The sequence below is a fragment of the Drosophila subobscura genome, chromosome E, assembly GCF_008121235.1.
Source record: "Drosophila subobscura isolate 14011-0131.10 chromosome E, UCBerk_Dsub_1.0, whole genome shotgun sequence".
NCBI lineage: Eukaryota > Metazoa > Arthropoda > Insecta > Diptera > Drosophilidae > Drosophila > Drosophila subobscura.
The window spans coordinates 13474591-13494832 of NC_048531.1; the positions used below are offsets into that span (position 1 = coordinate 13474591).

Here is a 20242-nt window from a genome sequence, read left to right on the forward strand (position 1 = left end):
TGAATTGCGGTTTAATAGCATCCAGTTTTGACACGTGGAAAAACATGGAAACCAGTTACCTTTTACTGACTTGTTTTTGGTACGGTCTTTTTCCAGTTTTCGGCCATTTCAGTGAAGCAATTTCAAAGTTCACAATGGCGTCCCAACACAGATCGGCCAATTCTCGAACTACGTTATTTTAGTTCCAGAAATGACCGTCTTCATCGCGTGGGCGCCACTGTGCAAAGAGGTGACTGTCAAAATTTGAAAAAAATAACAGGAGAGATTTGTTTTGTTGTTTTCTCCTTTATTTGTAGTCCGTCCAGGATGTGCCACGCCCCCTCGTGATCGGCACAATGTCCTGGATCCTTTGCGACCAGTTCGGGTGCAAGGACATTAAGGATAATGCCATTTTCACGTTGTTTTTTCTTTTTAATCTCTACAAGGCTATAGCTCAGCTGTTTCCTGTCGAAAAAGGACATGTCACGCCTCCGCGGGATCGGGAAAATGTCCCGGATCACTTCGGGTGCTAGGACATTAAGGATAATGCCATTTGAATATTGTTTTTCTATATAATCCCCTTCAACGCTATAACTCGGCTGTTTCCTGTCGGATCAGGACATGGCATGCCTCCTGGCGAAGGTACGAGTCTCCTGTATCGCTTGAGTCCATCAAGGACCACAAGGACTGCAGGATATGGCTGTCCTACGCTATTTTGTAATTGGGAACTTTTCAGCCTGAAAGTATGCTATACTTTTGAGAACAAAAGCAGCCCCCAAAAGATACTTCAGTTTATTGGCCTCTGCCCCTGACACGTCTCTGCCGCTGCCTCTGCCGCGACTCTGCCCTGACTCTGCAGTGTGTGTTTCTAGGGGAGGGTGGCGAGCTAAAGGAGCGTGTTGGCGTGAGTAGTGTTGTTGATGTAAATGACAGATGAAGAAAAAATGTAAAATTTGACAAATAACCGCTAAGTTGCAGATGTAGTACGGAAAGCCGGGTATAAAAGTTGTGACGCGTAAGAAGCGTCTCACACGTCCCTTCTCGTTGTTTAGTAGTTTCGATTTATTTTCATTTGTTGTGATTGAATTTAGCACCCAACATAATGTGCATTGAGTGTAGGCATTATTATATTGAACAAATAATCACATTAAAACTTAAAACACACCCGAAAGTAATAGAATTGTTTATAAAATGAACATTTAGTTGTATTAGATTGGGTTCGTAGATTATCTATAAATATCATCTAAAATCATACATTAAACGCGTCTTTTTGTCCTTAAATTATTTTGACTACATGACGAGGAGAGAATGCGGCCGGCCGAGTGGGGTCTCGTCAATCTTGAGGGTGGAGTACTGTGTGAGAGTAATAACTATAAGCAAAATACTCGAATAGTTCGCAGAAGAGTTATGTTTATGTTAGTTTATGTATACATATTTTGATTTATAGTATATGTACATCAGTTTCATGCAGTCATGCGGATTATGGATGCACTTGGATCTACGCATGGCCATGGACAGCGGACGTGTTGCAGTACATGTGCTCGGTGGGGCTACTCAGAGCGTCCTCTACAATGCGTAGAGGTTCGTTTGAAGCCCTTGTCGTGTCCAAGCCCAGGCTAATTCCCCTCTGCAAGCTGCCCACAGCACTGCGATCATTGCTGTTTTGTAGCTGCAACTGTGTGTTCAAGCTTAAATGTAAATCATTATCGTATATCCCCGTGCAGTTGCCTGCAGCGCTGTCTGTGCTTTGGAGCAGCTCCCCAGATGTGCTGGACTTGATGTAGCCACTGCTCAGTTCGTTTGTGGGCTCTGTGGCCTCAAAGCAGGGCACATTAGTCGCTTCTTTTGGTGTGACTGGCGGGAATATGTGCTGATAACGCTGCCGTATCGAATCAACGACATCAAAGAGGTTCTTGGCATCCATGGCCAAGATGTGGGCGGCAGATAGCATGCTCCTGAAATATCAATGGCAATTAATTTGCATTCTTAAGAGAAGGAATTAAACTTACTTGCGATATTCACTGTCTAGCGTTGTGTCGCTGTATTGCTGCGCTAATCTCATCGCTGAAACGAGCTCGTGCATGTCTTTGGATAGAACTTTGTGTGCCATTTGCACTTCCCTGTGAGGGTAGGGGAGAAACATTAATTAAACACAAGTTTCGTATGGTTTTGCTGCAGCCTTACTTGAGAGCCTGCGCTGGAAACAGCACAGATATTTTGTCCACCGATGTGAGCAAGTTTCTTAGCTCAACGCCCACATTCTTAACCAAATCCAAGTAGCCCTCCGTGTTTGCCTTTTCAACGCCCTGCGACAGCACCATTATGGACTTGACCACCAATGTTGTGGCGCAGTAAACTTCATCATTGGCACGATTGACTGGCCGACTGGAGGGCGAAGTGCCAAAGCTTCTGGAGTTAGAGCCGGACTGCAGCTCCTCGCCAGCTGCCAGCGAGGACAAGTGATCCGCGGAGGAGTTGTTTGACTTTAGCGACAGCTGATTGGTGTTTGGTGTCATGGGTCGGGAGTTCGCATTGGAGCAATCGGGCAGGCTGGATGGTCCGGCTGACATTAGGTCTAGCTTAAACATGTGTGGCTGCTGCTCGTTGCTGGCACCATGCGGAATCGAACTGGACCTACGTCGCTGTAACAAATGAGAGCAATTGAGTGGGTTTGTTCACCGGCAGGTCTTCCAAGCTTACCAGCAACTCCTCCTGGTACAACCATTCACCATCGCTGTTGCTGTCTTTGCGCTGCTGCCGCAGCTTCTCGCCCAACACGTTTTGAAAGGTCTGAAATGGTAAAAGTTCGCGGTTATTAATGTGCTCCAAAGTCTGACAAAACAACTTAAATAAATGCAAACAAATCAAAGGTAACACAAAAAATCACAATCAAAAAGAAAAAGTTAATAAAATGCGAACGCCGCCGCCTTGCTGCCAACGTGTCCAAGATGATGTCCAAACCTGATTTCCCGCAGCGTCAGCGTGCAAAGTTGCCATGCAGGCAGCTCCGTCCAAGCTGCCATCGTGTGTTACATTTTGAGGGCTAGCAAGCATCCATTGCCGATCCCATTCGCCTTGCACTAAGCCACCATGACAGACAAGGCCATACGAGTCACTGATCATCTGTGGCTCCATCACCATGTGCTGGCTGGCATCTAGAGTTGCTGCTTGGCCGTGCTCCACGGGGCACACGTTCATCGCTGGGCTAAAGTTCGAATTCTGACGCGCAGACACACAGGTCTTGAGTCCGGCACCTCCAAAGTCGTAGATTTCCTCGGGCAGCGAGTCGCATTCAATGGAGTTTTTCATTTGCTGGCGATAGGCGTGAAAGTACGTGTTTCGCTCCATGCTCCTCGAACGCTCGGACGTGTTGCTGCAGTGTGGCGACGGCGGCTTTGTGTTGTAGAACACCAAATTCTGGGCCGACATCAATGACTTGTGACGCTCTAAGCTGCCGCCTTTCGAATGGACACCCTTGCTGCCGGCCGGCACCGGTTGATGTCGCTCCAGACTGCCGTACAGGCTGTAGCCAGCGATTTTCGATATTGCCGGATTGGACAGATCCATTTGCATTTGCATTTGCATCTGCTCTTCCATGTGCGGTGGACAAACAACGAAGCTACTCTTTGAGGGCAAACTTCCGGAAAACATTCCCTTTGGCGCTGGCCTAGCATAAGCAAGGGATGGGTCAAGGGTGTTAGCTGCAGCTGTTAGGGGATTGGGATTGGGGTTTGAGTTGGGGTTCGGGTTAGTGGCATATTGCAGTTTGTTCTTTTCAGATTCGGCGATGGGATCAAGCTTCAGCATATCGGCTGCTGGCAGCTTGGTTGTCTTAAGCGAAACATTCGATTTGCTGTCATCAATTCCTACAGCTAGAGTATTAAATACCGAAGCGGGCGTGGTGTAAGCTGCCGGATTGATTCCTCGCTTTTGGTTCTCCATCATCAGTCGGGCCAGCACCGCAGGATTCTGTGCAATGATATACGTTTGAGGTATGCCAGTTGTCTCATCCACTTTGGACATCATGCTTGGAATATCTGCAACATTTGGAGATATTAACTCAGTGATTCTAATTTTTTTTTGGCTTATGTCTTACCAGAGTCATGCATTGCTCTTGATGGCTTCAATGGCGGAATGTCAGACTCCTCACTGCCCACCCAGGACTTGGTCACCAGCCGTCGATGCTCACGTTTCAGTGTCTCGGATGCGCTGATGCTATCCTCCATCAAAATTTCACTGCAAATAAACAAGCAACATTGGTATCTAGCTGTTACTGCTGGAAGTTTGGGTGTTAAACTCACTTCAATGTTTCCTTAATGCGCTTAAAATTCGGTCTTTTCAATGGTTCGTATGCCCAGCACTGAGACATGAGCGAGTACAGTCGTGGCGGGCAGTTTGGTGGCAGTGGTAGCCGCTCGCCGTTTTCCAGCTTCGAAATTACGTCACTGTTCTTGACGCCCTGAAACGGCTTGACGCCCAGCATGAGTATCTCCCAGATGCAAACACCTAAAGGAGAGTTTATTATTAACTATAGATTTATGTAAAATGAATGTAAAGTTACATACCAAACATCCACACATCGCTGGCTGTTGTAAATCTACGAAAGTTGATCGATTCGGGCGACATCCATTTGATAGGCAGAGCCACAGTGGGTGTGGAGTGATAATACGACTGATCGGATACCCAACGGGAGAGACCAAAATCAGCCAGCTGTAGGAAACATTCAGTAGTTAAAGCATGAGAAAAAGGGAACACCATATAATGTTACCCACCTTAACACACGTGGGAGAGCTAACGAGTACATTGCGTGCCGCTATATCTCGGTGTACGAACTTTTTCGACTCCAAGTAGCTGAGGGCCGTCGACAGTTGGTAGCAGTATTTAAGCAGGGTTCCATGAGTTAATCTAATGAATGTTTTTTATGGTTAATAATGCACATCAAAGATGGGGTTTCAAGTCTGGCTAAGCACCTGTCGCTGTTTGCCTTTAGGTAGGCGCGCAACTCGCCCAGCTTCGCCAGTTCCATGACTATCCAGATGGGCATTACGCTGCATATTCCAATCAAACGTATAATGTGTGGATGGTCGAATTTTTGCATGATATCTAAAAGCGAACAACAGATTAAGAGGCAGCAATGATAGAGGATTAATGCACGTACAAGCTTCGGCCAGGAAGTTCTCTGTCTTTTCGGGATCTTCGTTTGCTTTGCAGGTTTTGATCGCAACTTGAATCACGTCTGGTCGGCCATTGCTCGATTTCGGATCGGCACCATTATCTTTCCCATTTGCATCCGAATGCTTAGCCTTGGCTGACTTGGGGAGCGTGTAGGTGCCAACGTAAACATCTCCAAATTGTCCCACTCCAATCTTGGCACTTGGAGTGATGTGAGACCTGTCCAGCTCGTAGTTTCGAACTGTGGGCGTTGAGTAATCGCCCTCGCCCTCCAATAAACCAATTTCCGCATAATCATCCGTCAGCATTGGTTTTCTCGGACTCGAAGCGGCGGCTTGGGCTTGCTCCATCGGGAGATCATTGACCTTCGTCGCTGCGCTGTCTTCGGTCGATGCGCTCGTCGTCTCTCGTTGCCAAATCGTAAAGTCTAGGTCTTTTGATAGCAGCCTGCAATAGCCGTCGATAAGGTCGGCAATACTCTCGGCAGTCTGCAATCAATCAAAATTATGGTAAGGGATGTACAGTGGTCATGGCAATCGTTTAACTCACATTAATTCCATTGCAGGTTATAACCAGATCTTCGACATTGTTGGACGCAGAGATTTTAATTTGAGTTTTGATCTTCTGGCAATTGCAATTTAAGTTATTTGACTCATTTTCTGTGGTATTATCCATGGGCTTGGGCAGCTTTTCCTTTGGTAGAGTGCAGGTTTTGATGGCAACGACATCCTTGAACTGGGCAACGTTCGTCAGGCTCGCTTGCGGATGAGTCTGATAAGAGATTCCTGCAATTGAACAAACAATATGGAATATCTTTGCGTGGCATCTTTGAGCTAGATAATTACCAATGTGCGGACCAACGTGTAGAATTCCTGATATATTCCATGCCGAGCTGAGGGTAACCGCAAAGTGCTCATAATTCGTTAAATAAATATTCTTCAAAAGATCGAAGAACCTGCAAAGGATGCAATAAACATTAAATGAAGATCGGAAGTACATTTGATCAGCTACATACCTCGTCAAGTACTCAATGTCGTTATAATTATAGACCTTTTTGTAACCGACTTGTATCATTTTCTTAAGATTCTTTGGCTTGGTTGTGACTATCACAGATTGTGGAAGAAAACTCTTAAATCCGATTTCCTTTTCAATGTAATCAATGTGCTGCTTCTTGTCCGGTGCTTTGACGGTTATGTTCTTAAAGAAGTGACGAATGCCCAGGCAACACAGCTGCACCGCCAGCTCAGTGTCCACCGTTAGATTGGCCTGAATGAAGTCTTCCTTCACCTGCCAGGACAAGAAATGTATTTAGAAAAGGTTCAATAGGTTTATGTGAGCATTATGCACCTGATCAAAGTAATAAAAGCATGTGGCTTTATCCTCATCGAATAGATCTTGAATACTGTTTGGCACATAGCGCACTCTCAGCTCCACGCGCCACACTCTGTTGGTAATGACTCTTCTGCCATGATCCTGATACTGCAGCTTGCCCTCGCCGAGCTCCGCTTTGGCAGCATCATTGTTGGGACAGTCCACGTTTGAGCAGCCCGGCGACAAGATGTGTGTGAGCACCTTGCGCATGGGCGTTGTCCTGGCCAGCCACAGCTCCTCTTTTGTGATCATATTGAGCATGCGGCATGCGTACCGCTGAATACTCGGCGCCCGCACATCCCTGCTGAGGTCCTCCACCGTCTTCTTGATGACATTGCACACGGTTTCAGTTTCGTGGAAGCGAACTGCCTTGAAACTTTTGTTTGGCATATTCACATGAAGAACGTAGTCCTCGCAGAAGGCTGAAGCAAAAGAAAACCAATGTGACGTTGCGTGGCACGAAACTAAAGAAAATGCAGCATAACTTACGCTCATTGCTGGTGGGCGGCGTCGCATGATGGCTTTGGTTGACGCTGGCTTCCGCAGTGTTCATGTTCCACAGTTACCACACAGTGGGCGATTTCAAGAAACTCTTCAACCTGCAACAGATGTACATACAATACATATACAAATATTTGCGCGCATTCATGTGTGCATTGTATTGATTTGAGACAACAAAAGGTTTTCAGAAATACGGCTGCTAATGTTATTGGATCTTCACAGGTGGGAACGGCACAGACTTTCCCACCCCCGTCCCGTTCCGACCCATTATTGTTTTTGTGCCGAACCACACCTTACGAACGTTGCTTGAAACACCACCACCACTCTCCCTCGCTCTCTTTTGACCTTACGGTGGCCAGTAGCGCTTTCGATCCGCCTCAGATATAATCTTAATCTTTTCGGGAAAACGAGACGTTTTTTATTGCCAAACCTCAGGTTATAGAAATACACAGTATATACTACATATGCTGCACATACATATGTATGCATATGCTCGTACATACATACATAAGTCTGCGCCAGATGTGAGGGGTTGATATGGATATTCAAGAACCTTTCGACAAAACTGAATGGTAGTCCAACTTTTACACAGAAGCAATGGTCTAATTCAGTGAATCAATTGTAATTAATAACTTTAAAGAGCTATTGTTAGCTAAAAACCATAATAATTACTTATTTCTTGTGTGACCGCGGAATTATCGATAAATTATACCGTCAGACCCTCAAAAATATACCAAAAAATATCATCTCATTTTGAGAATTGACCGTAATATACCGTAAATCCTAAACGACTTTCCTCCATTTTGATATTCTGATTAATATTGCCAGCTAGTTGAGATTATCAGCGCTATTATTTTATTCAATTTATCAGTCTATTTTCCACGAGATTGGCTAGCTTTCAGGACTTACTTTTATTGTTTTGTTTAAAAAATAAGGTTTCAATTAAAGATGTAAACAAAAAATAATTGCATACTAGAAATGTTTCCAGCCCTGAATAGCTCTGCCAACTTATTTAAAATAAAACGAGAAGGTACGTGTGAGACGCTTCTTACGCGTCACAACTTGTATACCCGGTACTCAGTGGGACATCTGTATTATAGTGGTTTTTATCAAAATTTAAATTTTTTCTAAATATGTCATCTACATCACTTCTCACGCCAACACGCCCTTTTAGGCTCTCGGACGGACGGACGGACAGACATGGCTCAATCGACTCGACTATTGATGCTGATCAAGAATATATATACTTTGTGGGGTCGTTTTAGGATAACGTCAGACCCTCAAAAATATACCTAAATGTACATTCTCGATTTTGATATTCTGATTAATATTACCAGCTAGTTGAGATTCTCAGCGCTAAAACTATAATTGTATTCAATTCATCAGTCTATTTTCCACGAGATTAGGTAGCTTTCATGACTTGTTCTTTTGTATTGTTTAAAATACTAGAAATAAACTAGATTATTGTTCCGTGTTTTCTTGCCAGCCCTGAAGATCGCTCTGCCAACTGATTCAAAATCTAAAGAAAAAATGCATCTTCAAGATTAAGATACACAAAATCTGAATCTGTATACAAAGTGCGTCAGAATTTTCCACGAGAATATTCTGGTCATTAAAAAACGATTAAAAAGCAATAAATGTCTATGGCCAACTAAATGCCAACGTGCAGAAGATAGCTCCCGTACACAAAACCAATTACTGTGATCCTTCCGGAGCATGAGCATCATGTTTTCGAGTGTGCGGAATACTTCGGAAGCTGTGGCGGCGCTCGCCTCGCTGGCTCTGGGACTGGTTCTGCTTATATTCGTATCTACAACGCCAACTGTGATTGATGCCACCCAGTCAGGGATCTACATAGACAATGGCAAAGATCAGACGGTCATGCACCGCGTGCTCAGCGACGACGACAAGCTGGATGTTTCGTACGAGATACTAGAGTTCCTGGGCATAGCCGAGCGCCCCTCCCACCACAGTAGCCATCAGTTGTCCTTGAGAAAGTCGGCACCGAAATTTCTGCTGGACGTTTACCACCGCATCACGGAGGAGGAAGGTCTGGGCGGTGGCAATACCGAGGAAACTGAGCGTAGCCACCGCTCAAAGCGAAACGCCGAACTGATGGCCGATGAAAGGATTGGAGATGGCGAAGAAAACTTCATAACGGATCTGGACAAGCGCGCCATTGATGAGAGCGACATTATAATGACTTTCCTGAACAAACGAAATCACAACGTGGAGGAGTTGCGCCACGAACACGGCCGCCGGCTGTGGTTCGACGTCTCCAAGGTGCCGAGCGACAACTATCTGGTGATGGCAGAGCTGCGCATCTACCAAAACTCCAACGAAGGCAAATGGCTGACAGCAAACAAGCAATTCACGATCACCGTCTACTCCATGGGACTGGATGAGTCGGGTCAGAATACGATGGAAGCGCTGTCCTCGGTGAACACCACTGGCGACTATGTCGGCTGGCTGGAGATGAACGTGACTGAGGGTCTGCACGAGTGGTTGATCCATTCCAAGGAGAACCACGGCATTTACATTGGAGCGCACGCAGTCAATCGGCCGGATAGAGAAGTCAAACTGGACGACATTGGACTGATCCACCGCAAGGTGGACGACGAATATCAGCCATTTATGATTGGATTCTTCAGGGGGCCCGAGCTGATCAAGACAACTTCGCACAGCAGCCACCACAGAAGCAAGCGGAGCACGCTGCATCAGCGCAAGAAAAAGAAGTCGGTGCCGGTGCATCCGTTCTTGGATGTGCCCATCGAGAATACACGCAGCTGCCAGATGCAAACGCTCTACATTGACTTTAAGGATTTGGGCTGGCACGACTGGATAATCGCCCCCGAGGGCTATGGGGCGTTCTATTGCAGCGGCGAATGCAATTTCCCGCTCAATGCGCACATGAATGCCACCAATCATGCCATTGTGCAAACATTGGTGCATCTGCTGGAGCCCAAGAAGGTGCCAAAGCCGTGCTGTGCACCGACGCGACTGGGCGCACTGCCTGTGCTGTATCATCTCAATGATGAGAATGTCAACCTGAAGAAGTATAGAAATATGATTGTGAAATCCTGCGGGTGCCATTGAATCCAATTTATAAACTAATCTAAGCATTTTAAAGCATTTCTGTGTACATGTACCGTCTCGTCTCTGTACTAATCTCGAATATTTTTATAGAAATATTAAAAGCAGTGCCTAACCAAGAGAAAACGATAAGTATTGATTCTTCAGGAATGTCTTTATTCAGTACGACTTCATTTTGATTCGATTTGTGGTACGTTGCTTACATATTTCATAACAAAAAACATAATTCATTGATTTCATCAACTCAAAACATTAACATCTCCAACTTTCTCAGAGTTTCACAAAAAGGCGTACAAAGATTAAATGATATTTTTGATTGTGCGGCTCGTCAGCCCATAAGGAACGATTCGTTTACATTTATCGCTTGTGAATCCAATGATGGCGAAAGGCGAACAGGTCCATAATTAAGTTTCCAACTCGTTTGTCAATAAGACTAGACATTAAACGGCCATCAAAGTTGGGCATGCTAACACTTATGGAACGACAGGCTTCACTGGAAGAGAGAATGCGGCACACATTAGGTCGAGTTACGTTCGTTTTCTCTATGTACTTACATAATTTCATACACTGGAATAACATTGCGAAAATATTCCTTCAATGTGAATACTCCGTTGATGGTTTTGGCACGGCTGATGCTCAGCATTTCGTCCTCATTCTTTTTATACAAAATCACGAAAATGTGTCGATTGGGCGACTCGATGGGTCTGGCAAACTTGCCCAGCACGGATTCGATGAAGGGAGTGCTGCTGCTCTTGTAGAAATCCTCGCAGGTTTCTTTGGTGTGCAGCACAAAGAACTGTCGCTCGATAAAGTGCGAGTGGATGTCAAAATATGATGATAATGGCCGCTTGACCAGAACATCTTTGCTATCTTCTATTTCCTGATTCCAGCTAAAGTGACGATTCACCGTCAGCAGGTAAGTCGTTGGCAGCTTCACAATTGGATGATAATGAATGTTTGGAGTCTTTGAGAAACCCACAGCCAGATCTTCATTTTCAAACACTTTGGCTAGCGTTTCATTGATCAAGCCCTGGTTGACCATGAGGAGAGAGTCGGCGCTCCATTTTTCCTGATCGCTGCAGTGCTTCAGAAATTCATGGTATCCATCGTAGAAACATTGACGCGTTTTGATGACCAGCTCGGCTACAGTTTTCGGCATAACCATCCAGAGCCATTCATCGATGTAGACATTGACATTGTCATTTTGACTCGGGCTTATCTGGGAAGTTTTGATGCGGCTGGGACCTAGCAAAGGAATGCAATCAATTAGTGAGGCTCCTTAGGCTATGGCAAGAAAACTTACCCGCAAACATGGCCACTGCCAGGGGAAGTACCATGGTGGCATATAAAATGTAATTCCTCTGCTTGGTGCACACCACCCAGGGGCTGCGGAAATTAAGAGCTGAGCTGCTAAATGGCTCTAGGAAGTCACGCAGCACGGTGTTTGGGTGCAGATGCACCCTCTCCGAATAGGCCGACTTGAGACACGATTTATTAACATCCAGAACACATATATTTGGATACATGCCGCCGGTTAGGGCCGCCTTAACCACGTGCCAATTGCCCGACAATACGTTCAGATTCTGCATGGTCATCGTGCCACGGAAATGAATCAAGTGTGCAGCTCGCAGCGAGCTCACAATATTGGAGCGAATGAAGCTCAGCTGCTCCATCAGTCCATTCAGAATAAAGTCGTACTCATTGGTGAAGTACAGAATTGGCATCTTGCTCTTTTGACTATTCTGCCAGTCCTGAAACAATCGCAGGAATATAAAGTGATCCGAGAACTGATTGTCTGCCAGGCGGCCACGTTCATTCTTGATGAGATTTTGTATATAAATCGTGAAGCGATCCCACAAGCTGTCAATGTCCTCAGTGAAGGGAATGCTCAACGGATCGGCTGTGGAGAGCGACGTGACTATGGTCAGTACTGGATCAATGCATTGCAAAAGAATTCCATAGATCAACATGCGTCCCAGCTGGCAGGGCACGGGTATGTCCAGCAGGCGGCAGCCCAGCCAAGTGAGTTCCTCCACCTCGTTTAGGGCTTCAATTTTCTTCAAGAACTGCACAGCATGGTGCACATTGATGACTGGCGGTGGCGAAATGGTTTGGCCCAGATATTCACTGATAATCTTGTGGGGCGACAGCGCCTTCACCGTCAAACAGATCTTGTCCAGCTGGATTCTCTGCAGCTGGGCTGGGCTGCTTTCGGTGAGCATATTGAACGTGCTCTTGGACAACAAGCGAAAGCATTGCGTGTCGGAAGCAGCTCCTGGAAAAAACAATACGTTAGAGTGAGCTCAAGACATCGAAAGGGAAGCTTTACCATCGAGTAAGGATTCCCTGCGTAGCAGACAATCTTTGGCCACCCATTCGTATCGGTGTTCGGCACAGTAGTTGCTGCAATTGTAAACGGAATACTGTTTGCAGGCAGTGTCGATTACGTACTTGAACGACACCTGCAGCGGCAACGATTCAACTATATCCGTGGCCAGCACCACCTTGTCCGTGTCTTTGCGAGCATTAACCAACTCGTCAATGTATTCAACGCCCATATTCTCGTGCAGCAGAAATATGGAGAATTCCTGCAGCTTGCCGCACATGTAGTGACTGAGCAGCATGTAGTTGAGCTTAACAATATGATAGTAGGTGGGCAAAATGACCAAAATGTTGCCTGCAAAAGAGAGTTGGAGAGAGAGAGGAGGGATGGATTAGCGGATATATCCATAAAAGAGAGTTTTGTTGATTTATTAAATCTGATTTACAATATTGTTTTTGTTTCTTCCTACGCAAATACACCCGGCGATTCCTTGAATCCAAATCAAATGAAACTGAACATTGAAGACAGATGCACGCTGATGATACACAATTATCCGATACAAATATATGTCTAACATGGCATTTCTTAAGCTATAACTAATATGTAGAACTATTTAACAGGCATAAATGAGTGTGTGTGTGTTTGGGCTTTCCGGGCAGAGTGACGCGACATCATCAGGTCTGGTGTGTAATCTTTAAGTTTAAGTGTAAGCATTAGAAATGCCTGCCGACTAAGGCAGAGGCAGAGACAGAGGCAGCGAGTTGAGTTCAACATTTTGCTATGATTGTGCAGCCTCGCTGCTGTTCTCCAGTGCCGCTAGCTGCTTGAGGATTTCGGCTTTCTTTTTCACCTTGTCCAGCTGATCTTTGTCCAGCTTTTTGTGCTCGCCGGCCTGGATCCTGCTCTCGATTTGCTCGATTTCGCGGATTTTCTTGCGTAGCTTTTTCAACTGCTTCTCCGTGTCGACATCTTCGGGCACGTTGAGCGTCAATTTATCCGCCAGAGCGTCTGATATCACATTGACATTGGCCTTGCTGTCGTTCGAAGGTTGACTGCTAACCTTGAGCGGAGATCCACCACTGGAGCCACTTGGTGCAACTCCATCCTTGTCCTTGTCCTGCTTCTTGGCTCTCGTTCGCTCCTGCTTCTCGCGCTCTTTCTTTGACTCGGCCGCGACAATGGGACACATGCCCGGCGGTACTCCAGTCTGTCTTTGGGCGACAAACTGCTTGCCCTTGCTCTCGTACAACGGCACCTCCTCCTGGGGCACGTATCCATCCTTCACACGACGCGCCTTGCGCCAAGTGCCGTCTGGACGCTTTGTGGCCGGGATAAACTTCCCCTCGCTGCTTTGCTGGTAGGTGCTCATATTTCTGGTTTTTGGTGTTTCAGCCAATGCCAATGCCTGCCCTGGTTCTATATTCTATTAAAAAAACAATGCCAGTATATGGCAAAGGGCGATATGTATCGATACTGCGATAATTGCGCACATGGTGGTGGAACACGTTCCAGGGCAGCAACACCACACAACACGATGAATCACTGTTATATGCAAATTCAATGCATATAGTACAAATAACCGTTACTAACTGAACAATAGGTATCCCTCACTAAGCCCTTAGCCTTATAGTAGCCTTATAGAGACTTACCCGATGGATATTCCGGCTTCGTGCGCAACAAGTAAAACAAATCAATTATCAGATCGTAGTCCACAAACTCAGGCTTGGCGCTTTTGATTGCATTGCCACGCAGACTGAAGCAGTTGAGGATGTCGATGCACTCATTCTTCTCCATCGATGCGGCCACTGTGATGGCATTCTGAAGCTGCTCATCCGCTACGTAGGGATCCGCGCCCATGTAGAGCAAGACGCGCAGGTGGCTGGGATTGTTGTGCTGAGCCGCAATGATCACAGCAGTCTTGCCGGTCGTCGAGTGGCGGTAGTTGACCGGCACCAGGTCGTAGTTGACGGCATACAGAAACGGACGAATGGAAAGATCCGAGCCGAACTCCTCGTACGCCTCCAGGCACTTATCCATTTGCTCATTTCGCGGGGTTTTGGTTCTGTACACCTCTGGCGTCTCCTTGTATATGTCCTGTCCCTTGTGTATGCCTGCCACTGAGATACGGCTGTGAATATCGCCCAAGTACGAAATGCGTGGTGCCGTTTTTGGCACTCCCTCCTTCGGCATCAACTCGGTGCCTTCTTCGAAATATTCGGTAAACTTCTTAGCGTCTGCCATTTGGCACAACAGAACGACTCTTAGATTTTGGTGCTGGGTCAGGGCAATGCGCAGTTCACTGAGCAACACGTCGATGTAGGGATCGTGGAGGTGCACGTCGTTTACAATAAAATGACTGATGTTCAGGCACTTCTGTTTGGTCAGCGAGCGCAGCACGTACTGCGCCGTGGAGCATATAATGTGCGTTTCCGAGCTAATGTTGCTGCTGTGCGGCAACTGAATTCCCACAGTCTCGCCCAAATCCTCGGCGAAATAGTGGACCAAGCGCTTGCTATTGTGCAGCGCCAAAACGTTTTCCTTCTCAATGCAAATGATCTTCGCATTTGTCTTCTTCGCCTCGCAGTCTTCGAAAATGAGCAGCGGCATATAAACCGATTTGTCCCACGAGAGATCGGCACTGAACACCACAACACGCTGTTTGTATAGCGTCTGCATAACGGTGTCCATGAATGAATAGCCAGGAAACTGTTTCAGCAAATTGCGTTGTGTATCGTCCTTAATGCGCTGCGTGGGCGGCTTGATCGTCGGAAATGGTAGATGAGGCACCATAATCTCCGCAACGCACGCACGCTGCGGTATGAAATCTGAGCTCAATCTAAGCTCGTCCTTGCCCAAGTTGGTTGTTCGCCCCAACATGGTGAGAATGTTTATTGCCGTCGCGGGCGAGAACGTCATTATTTTGGGCTCCTCAAGGTAATGGCGGCAAGTGCGCTTGAAGACTTTGATCATTTCGCCATTGCTAAACATGCGTTGTGTGCGCAAACCCAAGGAGCGCGCGTATTGCAGGAAAATTTCGTGGTCTGTCGATCGAAATGTGCATGGAAACTCTTGGCAGCATCGCCGACCAGCCACAAAGTACAGCAATTGCTGCGGAATAAACTTATCCTGTATAATTTCGTTCATTTTGAGCAAACTTTGGCCAAAAGTAAATTTTTTTTTAACACAATCTGGCCGCTTTCCGTTAATGTCAAAATTCGTGCGCGTCAATGGAACCAGTGTGACAGCGGATTTATCGATACCATATACCGCAGTATACCTTGTCATTTTAAAAATATACTGCAAAAATACCATACATCTTAAAACATTTTCCTTGATTTTGCTATTCTATATAACATTACCAGCTAATTAGAACCCTTGGCGCTTAAACTATGATTTTATCCAATTCATCAATCAATTTTTCAAACGGTTGGATAGTTTTCATGACTTCCTTTTATTGGATTACCTACAAAATAAGGATCAAACTGACATTGTAACCAAAAATACATGTTTTCTATGTAGATATATATACCGATCTATATACATATGTACATTCTCAATATCTACAAATGATATTTGTGGACTGTTTCGAAATATAATTGTAGTCGATTATCTGATTAGTGTAAGAGTTCCAATTTGCATTATCCCAGTTAAACAAATTAAAATCAGCTTTGGCTTTATTGGATTTTATTTTTGCAACTATAGATTGAGTGATATTATGTATTTTACACCGATGTTCTTAGTCTATGTTTCTCCGACATTACATATGTATATCCAAAATCTAGTGAAATATAATCCAATTTATGCAGACCCTTGCCGGGTATCCAAATTTTGTAGCGCTCAGAATAAACCACAACCCACGATGTGTTGGTCAGACCGATCATATTTTTTCGTGGCGAATCAAATCAAAATAATAGTAAAATAAGTAACACATTTGTTGCATTATTTATAAGTCGTTGAACTGCAAGGGCAAATAAACTTCCTGCCGCCGATGTTATATTTCCTGCATTTTTAATAGTAGAATAGAATAGACATTTAAATAAACTACACAAGTTGTGGTTAAACAAAGGTTTACTTCTTAAACAAAAAAAAAAATTGTTTGTTACCAATTCTAGTTGGTAAATATACTCAAAGAAAATTGGATTTCTCCACAGAGTTCTGGGAGCCGCTGCTCTGATTTGACCAACCAGCGTTGCCGGGTGCACAGCCATTCTGGAATGAAGATAATCAAAAATAAGTTATTTATATTAGTGGATGGAATTTTAGTGGATAACTAACCTGTTGGTCGTTGCAGGAAGAATTGTCAACTTTAATCATTCCACCGGGTCCTGAATTATTTGGGTTGTTTGATCCTTTTCGGCCGCCGTAGTTCACGTTGTTGTTGGCATTGTGGCCGCCGTTTTGAGCCATCCATGATAAAAAATTGCCACCCTGGAAAGTAACTGAGAGAGTTTTTTGTTTGAAACAATGATAGAGTTTAGAAGGCTTGCCTGCTGGTCCTGGTTTTGATTTTGCAGCTGATTGCCCACAAGGCTCCACTGATTCAACGCAGCAGCAACCAAAGCAGGGTTGATCGGCAATGAGTTTAAATTAAGTCCGACCCCCAAAGGGTTGTTCATGTTCTGTCCTTGGTTGGACGAGCTCGATCCTTGCGAATTAATGCCTAATGCTTGTAAGTTAGGCATGTCCAAGGGTCCCCTGTTCATCCAGCCGCCACTGCCAACGTTTCCGTTGTGGGGCTGGTTCATTCCATGAAAGTTTCCCTGTCTATTGTAGGGAGCGCCACCATCCTGGCGGTTAATGTGCCCACCACTAGCGTGATTACTACTATTATTATGGTAGCCCCCACCCGCATTGCCACCATAATTATGTCCGCCCATTCCGTAACCACCACTGGCATTGTTGCTGTGACTGTGACTGTGACTATTGGCGATATTCGGGTTCTCACCACCGTGTGCATTGTGTTGATTATTACCTCTGTGGTGCCCACTTCGGCCAGGATGTGATGTCATGTGGTTGCCTTGAGGATGATACGAATGCATGCCATAGCTGTTGCCCGAGCTATAGTTGTAGTTCTGTCCTTGGTGGCTTCTGCTCTGCTCGGCCTTCGGTGCGGCATTCGAAACATGAACTGAGACACCTATAGAAGCCACGAACGAAACGAAGCATTTCGGTTATCGCTATGGTTGTCTTTGACTCGCACAAACGTTGCTCTTACCTTTGATTATATGATCCTCGCCGCACAGGGATTGCGCTACATCTGGATCGAAAAATGTGACAAAGCTAAAGGCTCGAAATGGCCGGGGAATAAACACATCGGTGACCTCGCCAAACTTTGAGAAATATTCGCGCAAATCATCCGAGTTGATGTCCTCTGTGCAGCGACCAACGAAGACTTTGCATGGCACCTGATGACCTACCCCCTGTAAGTTGATTTTGAGTAGTTTAAAATTCGTGCACGGCTGGATGGATGGGTGTGTATTACCTTAGAATTTGGAACTTTAACCTCGCACCAGCGACCATCGATGAGGTGCCGGTTAGAGAGAACACGCATCTGAGCATCGTACGAACCGAAACGCACGAATCCAAAACCTTTGGACTGTCCGGACTTGACGTCCTTCTTGATCTGCGCCATTAGCACTTCTCCATAGCTCTCAAAGTATTCCCGCAAGCTGTCCTCGGTTGTTTTCCAAGGGAGTCCCAGAACAATGAGATCAGTGCAGCGCAGCCGCGTCTCGATGCGTTTCGTTTTGGCTGTTGAATTCTCTAAATTATCATCGCTCTTGCGTTTGTTTTCTATAAGAGGAAGTGCGATGTGATAAGAGATATTTGCAGAGAATATCGTGTTGCATGTGATTTACCTTTGGGAAAGACACAAAAGTAAATGTATTCACCCCAACCGGAGTCTACGCTTGGTGGAAATAGTCGGCCCTCGTTTGACCGAACGCCGCGCACGGCCTTGGTGTCCATGTTGCGGTACTTGAGGCCGCATGAGCCGGGAAACTGTGCCTGCAGAGTGGACAGCAGCAGTGTGCCATCTTCCTCAGCTGGTAGCTCGATGGGCTCATCACCCTCCTCCTCCGACACTTGAACAAAATCCATAACTATGTCTTCTCTGAGTAACACTAAAATGACAGGAAAGTTAATGCAATGTTCTGCGCAAGCGGTTCCACACGTCGCTCTGTTCTTGATCCATCATTCAATCAACTGAAGCATCCCACTTGGTAATATACTCGTACATATTCAGATCAGACTCTATCTATGCTACATACATAAAATGCACTCAACTCAACTCAACTCATTCGTCTCATACTTTCTTTCAAAATAAACCAAACAAACAAACAAACCATTTAATGCTCAGATTCAAATCAAACAAAACGAAGATCCAAAATGTCTACGTCTGAAAATTTAGATGTCTTTGAAAAAGTGAACTTTAGAAGATTTATCTCTTACAATGCTAGCCATGTTCTTTTCTTATTAAAAAAAAAACACAAAGAAAATACGAAAATATCGATTGAACTAGATAAAAACCAATATGCATAATTAACTTCTGTGTACATATTTCGAAATGTTGATAAGTCTTTAAATGGTGGTCCTACGAGGTTATGTTTTGTATGGAAAAAAACGCAAACAGCTCTCTAAACGGAAAAATTCAATGGGGATCAAACTGAGGGAAGGGAGGGGCAGATTGGCCTAGAGGAAGCCGTATGTACATACATATGTCATGTGGGTGCACACACACACACACACACATACATATGTACATATAGCGCATCCTAAATGGTGGTTACACAACGATTCTTACACTATTGATAGGGGTTAGATGTAACACCACAGACGTAGTGCCTGTAATATCTGGTATCTGATTTCTGGTAGCGCTCGCACACGTACGTAATGTTTTATATGGTATTATGTATGTATTTGCATTTATGCTCGCTCGCTCGCTCGCTCACACACAGGCAAAACCAGAGAAATCACTTTTTCTTTTCACGCTCGTTTTTTCGAAACAACACACGCCATTTAAATATGCACATCCACTTTCAATTAGTGCGTAATAAATACAAAGAATATTTACAATTTCATTGTTAATGACTTTGATTTAGTAAATAACACCATTTTTCCTTCGCTTGCTGAAAAAAATTTTTTTGTATGTATTGGTCGCACGACGATTAGTGTGGCCGTGGAATTATCGGTAAAGTAAACCTCACTACCACGCAAAAATATACCAACATATTCCTTCTCATTTTACAAATATACCGTAATCTTAAATCATTTTTCTCGACTTTTATGCTATGTTTATTATTATTAGCTAGTTAGAATTCTTAGAAAGTTTTTATAACATCCTTTCATTGGATTGTTTACAAATTACGTTTGAAAAACTAAAATGGTCAACAAAAATATCACAAATTATGAATACCCATATATAATTATTTTGAAACAGTTGAAACGAAACACAAATCAACTACATCTATTTTTTCCATTTGTTCCACTGTTTCTGAATGATCGATTTTATCTTAGTATATCCAGTATCGAACATATATTAATGAAATAAATTATATTGATCTTGAAAATATAATCACGATGATCAGAGATCTGCGTACCCGTTTCTGAATACCCACCAAACTAAAGGTGTCCCAGGAATTGGATGATTCGAAAAGTTTTTATAACAATTTATTATAGATTTATTGATCAATAACATTGTTATCACAGCTGAAGACATGTTCTTGTAGTCGGCTTTAACAAAAAGTTGCACTGTATGAAAGGATGCATTAGTTGTTTTGTGTACTTTGTTGAAATATTGATGTT

At 44.6% G+C, this 20242-nt stretch overlaps 5 protein-coding genes across 11 annotated transcripts; 1 reads left to right on the forward strand and 4 right to left on the reverse strand.

The window, feature by feature from the left end:
* Window positions 1–1254: 1254 nt before the first annotated feature.
* LOC117890482 (focal adhesion kinase 1) lies at window positions 1255–7732 on the reverse strand. Of its 5 annotated transcripts, none has more exons than XM_034795353.1 (17): window positions 7527–7662; window positions 7012–7121; window positions 6499–6944; window positions 6167–6438; window positions 5997–6106; window positions 5701–5936; window positions 5138–5639; window positions 4950–5082; window positions 4752–4884; window positions 4545–4689; window positions 4281–4485; window positions 4076–4215; window positions 2941–4016; window positions 2680–2769; window positions 2164–2621; window positions 1989–2099; window positions 1255–1934 (listed from the first exon to the last, which is right to left on the reverse strand). In XM_034795353.1, exons 2-17 carry the CDS (start codon window positions 7073–7075, stop codon window positions 1478–1480), a joined length of 4578 nt encoding a protein of 1525 aa, XP_034651244.1. In that variant the 5' UTR covers window positions 7076–7121; window positions 7527–7662; the 3' UTR covers window positions 1255–1477. The 5 variants fall into 5 exon arrangements, with proteins under 5 accessions (XP_034651244.1, XP_034651243.1, XP_034651242.1 ...); XM_034795352.1 differs by lacking the exon at window positions 7527–7662 and adding an exon at window positions 7696–7732 and having other exon boundaries at window positions 1478–1934; XM_034795351.1 differs by having other exon boundaries at window positions 1478–1934; window positions 7531–7673.
* An 825-nt stretch (window positions 7733–8557) lies between these two features.
* Window positions 8558–10242, forward strand: LOC117890443 (protein 60A). The gene has a single exon (XM_034795274.1). It carries the CDS (start codon window positions 8740–8742, stop codon window positions 10117–10119), a length of 1380 nt encoding a protein of 459 aa, XP_034651165.1. The 5' UTR covers window positions 8558–8739; the 3' UTR covers window positions 10120–10242.
* A 146-nt stretch (window positions 10243–10388) lies between these two features.
* LOC117890442 (benign gonial cell neoplasm protein) lies at window positions 10389–15644 on the reverse strand. Its single transcript, XM_034795272.1, has 5 exons — window positions 14089–15644; window positions 12446–12793; window positions 11420–12391; window positions 10671–11361; window positions 10389–10609 (listed from the first exon to the last, which is right to left on the reverse strand). Exons 1-5 carry the CDS (start codon window positions 15581–15583, stop codon window positions 10474–10476), a joined length of 3642 nt encoding a protein of 1213 aa, XP_034651163.1. The 5' UTR covers window positions 15584–15644; the 3' UTR covers window positions 10389–10473.
* LOC117890444 (partner of Y14 and mago) lies at window positions 12831–13895 on the reverse strand. The gene has a single exon (XM_034795275.1). It carries the CDS (start codon window positions 13806–13808, stop codon window positions 13218–13220), a length of 591 nt encoding a protein of 196 aa, XP_034651166.1. The 5' UTR covers window positions 13809–13895; the 3' UTR covers window positions 12831–13217.
* Window positions 15645–16353: 709 nt separating the features above from the next.
* LOC117890907 (TAR DNA-binding protein 43) lies at window positions 16354–19591 on the reverse strand. 3 transcript variants are annotated; one of them, XM_034796020.1, is made up of 7 exons: window positions 19242–19591; window positions 18298–18561; window positions 17922–18232; window positions 17655–17859; window positions 16927–17576; window positions 16715–16867; window positions 16354–16648 (listed from the first exon to the last, which is right to left on the reverse strand). In XM_034796020.1, exons 2-7 carry the CDS (start codon window positions 18536–18538, stop codon window positions 16565–16567), a joined length of 1644 nt encoding a protein of 547 aa, XP_034651911.1. In that variant the 5' UTR covers window positions 18539–18561; window positions 19242–19591; the 3' UTR covers window positions 16354–16564. The 3 variants fall into 3 exon arrangements, with proteins under 3 accessions (XP_034651911.1, XP_034651913.1, XP_034651912.1); XM_034796022.1 differs by having other exon boundaries at window positions 16715–16878; window positions 17412–17576; window positions 19242–19589; XM_034796021.1 differs by having other exon boundaries at window positions 19512–19583.
* Between the last annotated feature and the right edge of the window lie 651 nt (window positions 19592–20242).

What these genes read in the sequence shown, in the direction of transcription:
- LOC117890444 (XM_034795275.1), bottom strand. Translation starts at nt 13,808, where the DNA reads ATGAGCACCTACCAGCAAAGCAGCGAGGGGAAGTTTATCCCGGCCACA.
- LOC117890442 (XM_034795272.1), bottom strand. Translation starts at nt 15,583, where the DNA reads ATGAACGAAATTATACAGGATAAGTTTATTCCGCAGCAATTGCTGTAC. An exon ending in CAGGGAATCCTTACTCGATG is followed by an intron (nt 12,392 to 12,445) that starts GTAAAGCTTCCC and finishes TGTTTTTTCCAG; the next exon opens with GAGCTGCTTCCGACACGCAA. An exon ending in ATTCCAGTGTATGAAATTAT is followed by an intron (nt 10,610 to 10,670) that starts GTAAGTACATAG and finishes TCTCTCTTCCAG; the next exon opens with TGAAGCCTGTCGTTCCATAA.
- LOC117890482 (XM_034795353.1), bottom strand. Translation starts at nt 7,075, where the DNA reads ATGAACACTGCGGAAGCCAGCGTCAACCAAAGCCATCATGCGACGCCG. An exon ending in ACACGTTGGTCCGCACATTG is followed by an intron (nt 5,937 to 5,996) that starts GTAATTATCTAG and finishes GTTCAATTGCAG; the next exon opens with GAATCTCTTATCAGACTCAT. An exon ending in TTTCCAGCGCAGGCTCTCAA is followed by an intron (nt 2,100 to 2,163) that starts GTAAGGCTGCAG and finishes CTACCCTCACAG; the next exon opens with GGAAGTGCAAATGGCACACA.
- LOC117890907 (XM_034796020.1), bottom strand. Translation starts at nt 18,538, where the DNA reads ATGGATTTTGTTCAAGTGTCGGAGGAGGAGGGTGATGAGCCCATCGAG. An exon ending in CTTTTGTGTCTTTCCCAAAG is followed by an intron (nt 18,233 to 18,297) that starts GTAAATCACATG and finishes TTCCTCTTATAG; the next exon opens with AAAACAAACGCAAGAGCGAT. An exon ending in CTTCCTGCAACGACCAACAG is followed by an intron (nt 16,649 to 16,714) that starts GTTAGTTATCCA and finishes TCTTCATTCCAG; the next exon opens with AATGGCTGTGCACCCGGCAA.
- LOC117890443 (XM_034795274.1), top strand. Translation starts at nt 8,740, where the DNA reads ATGAGCATCATGTTTTCGAGTGTGCGGAATACTTCGGAAGCTGTGGCG.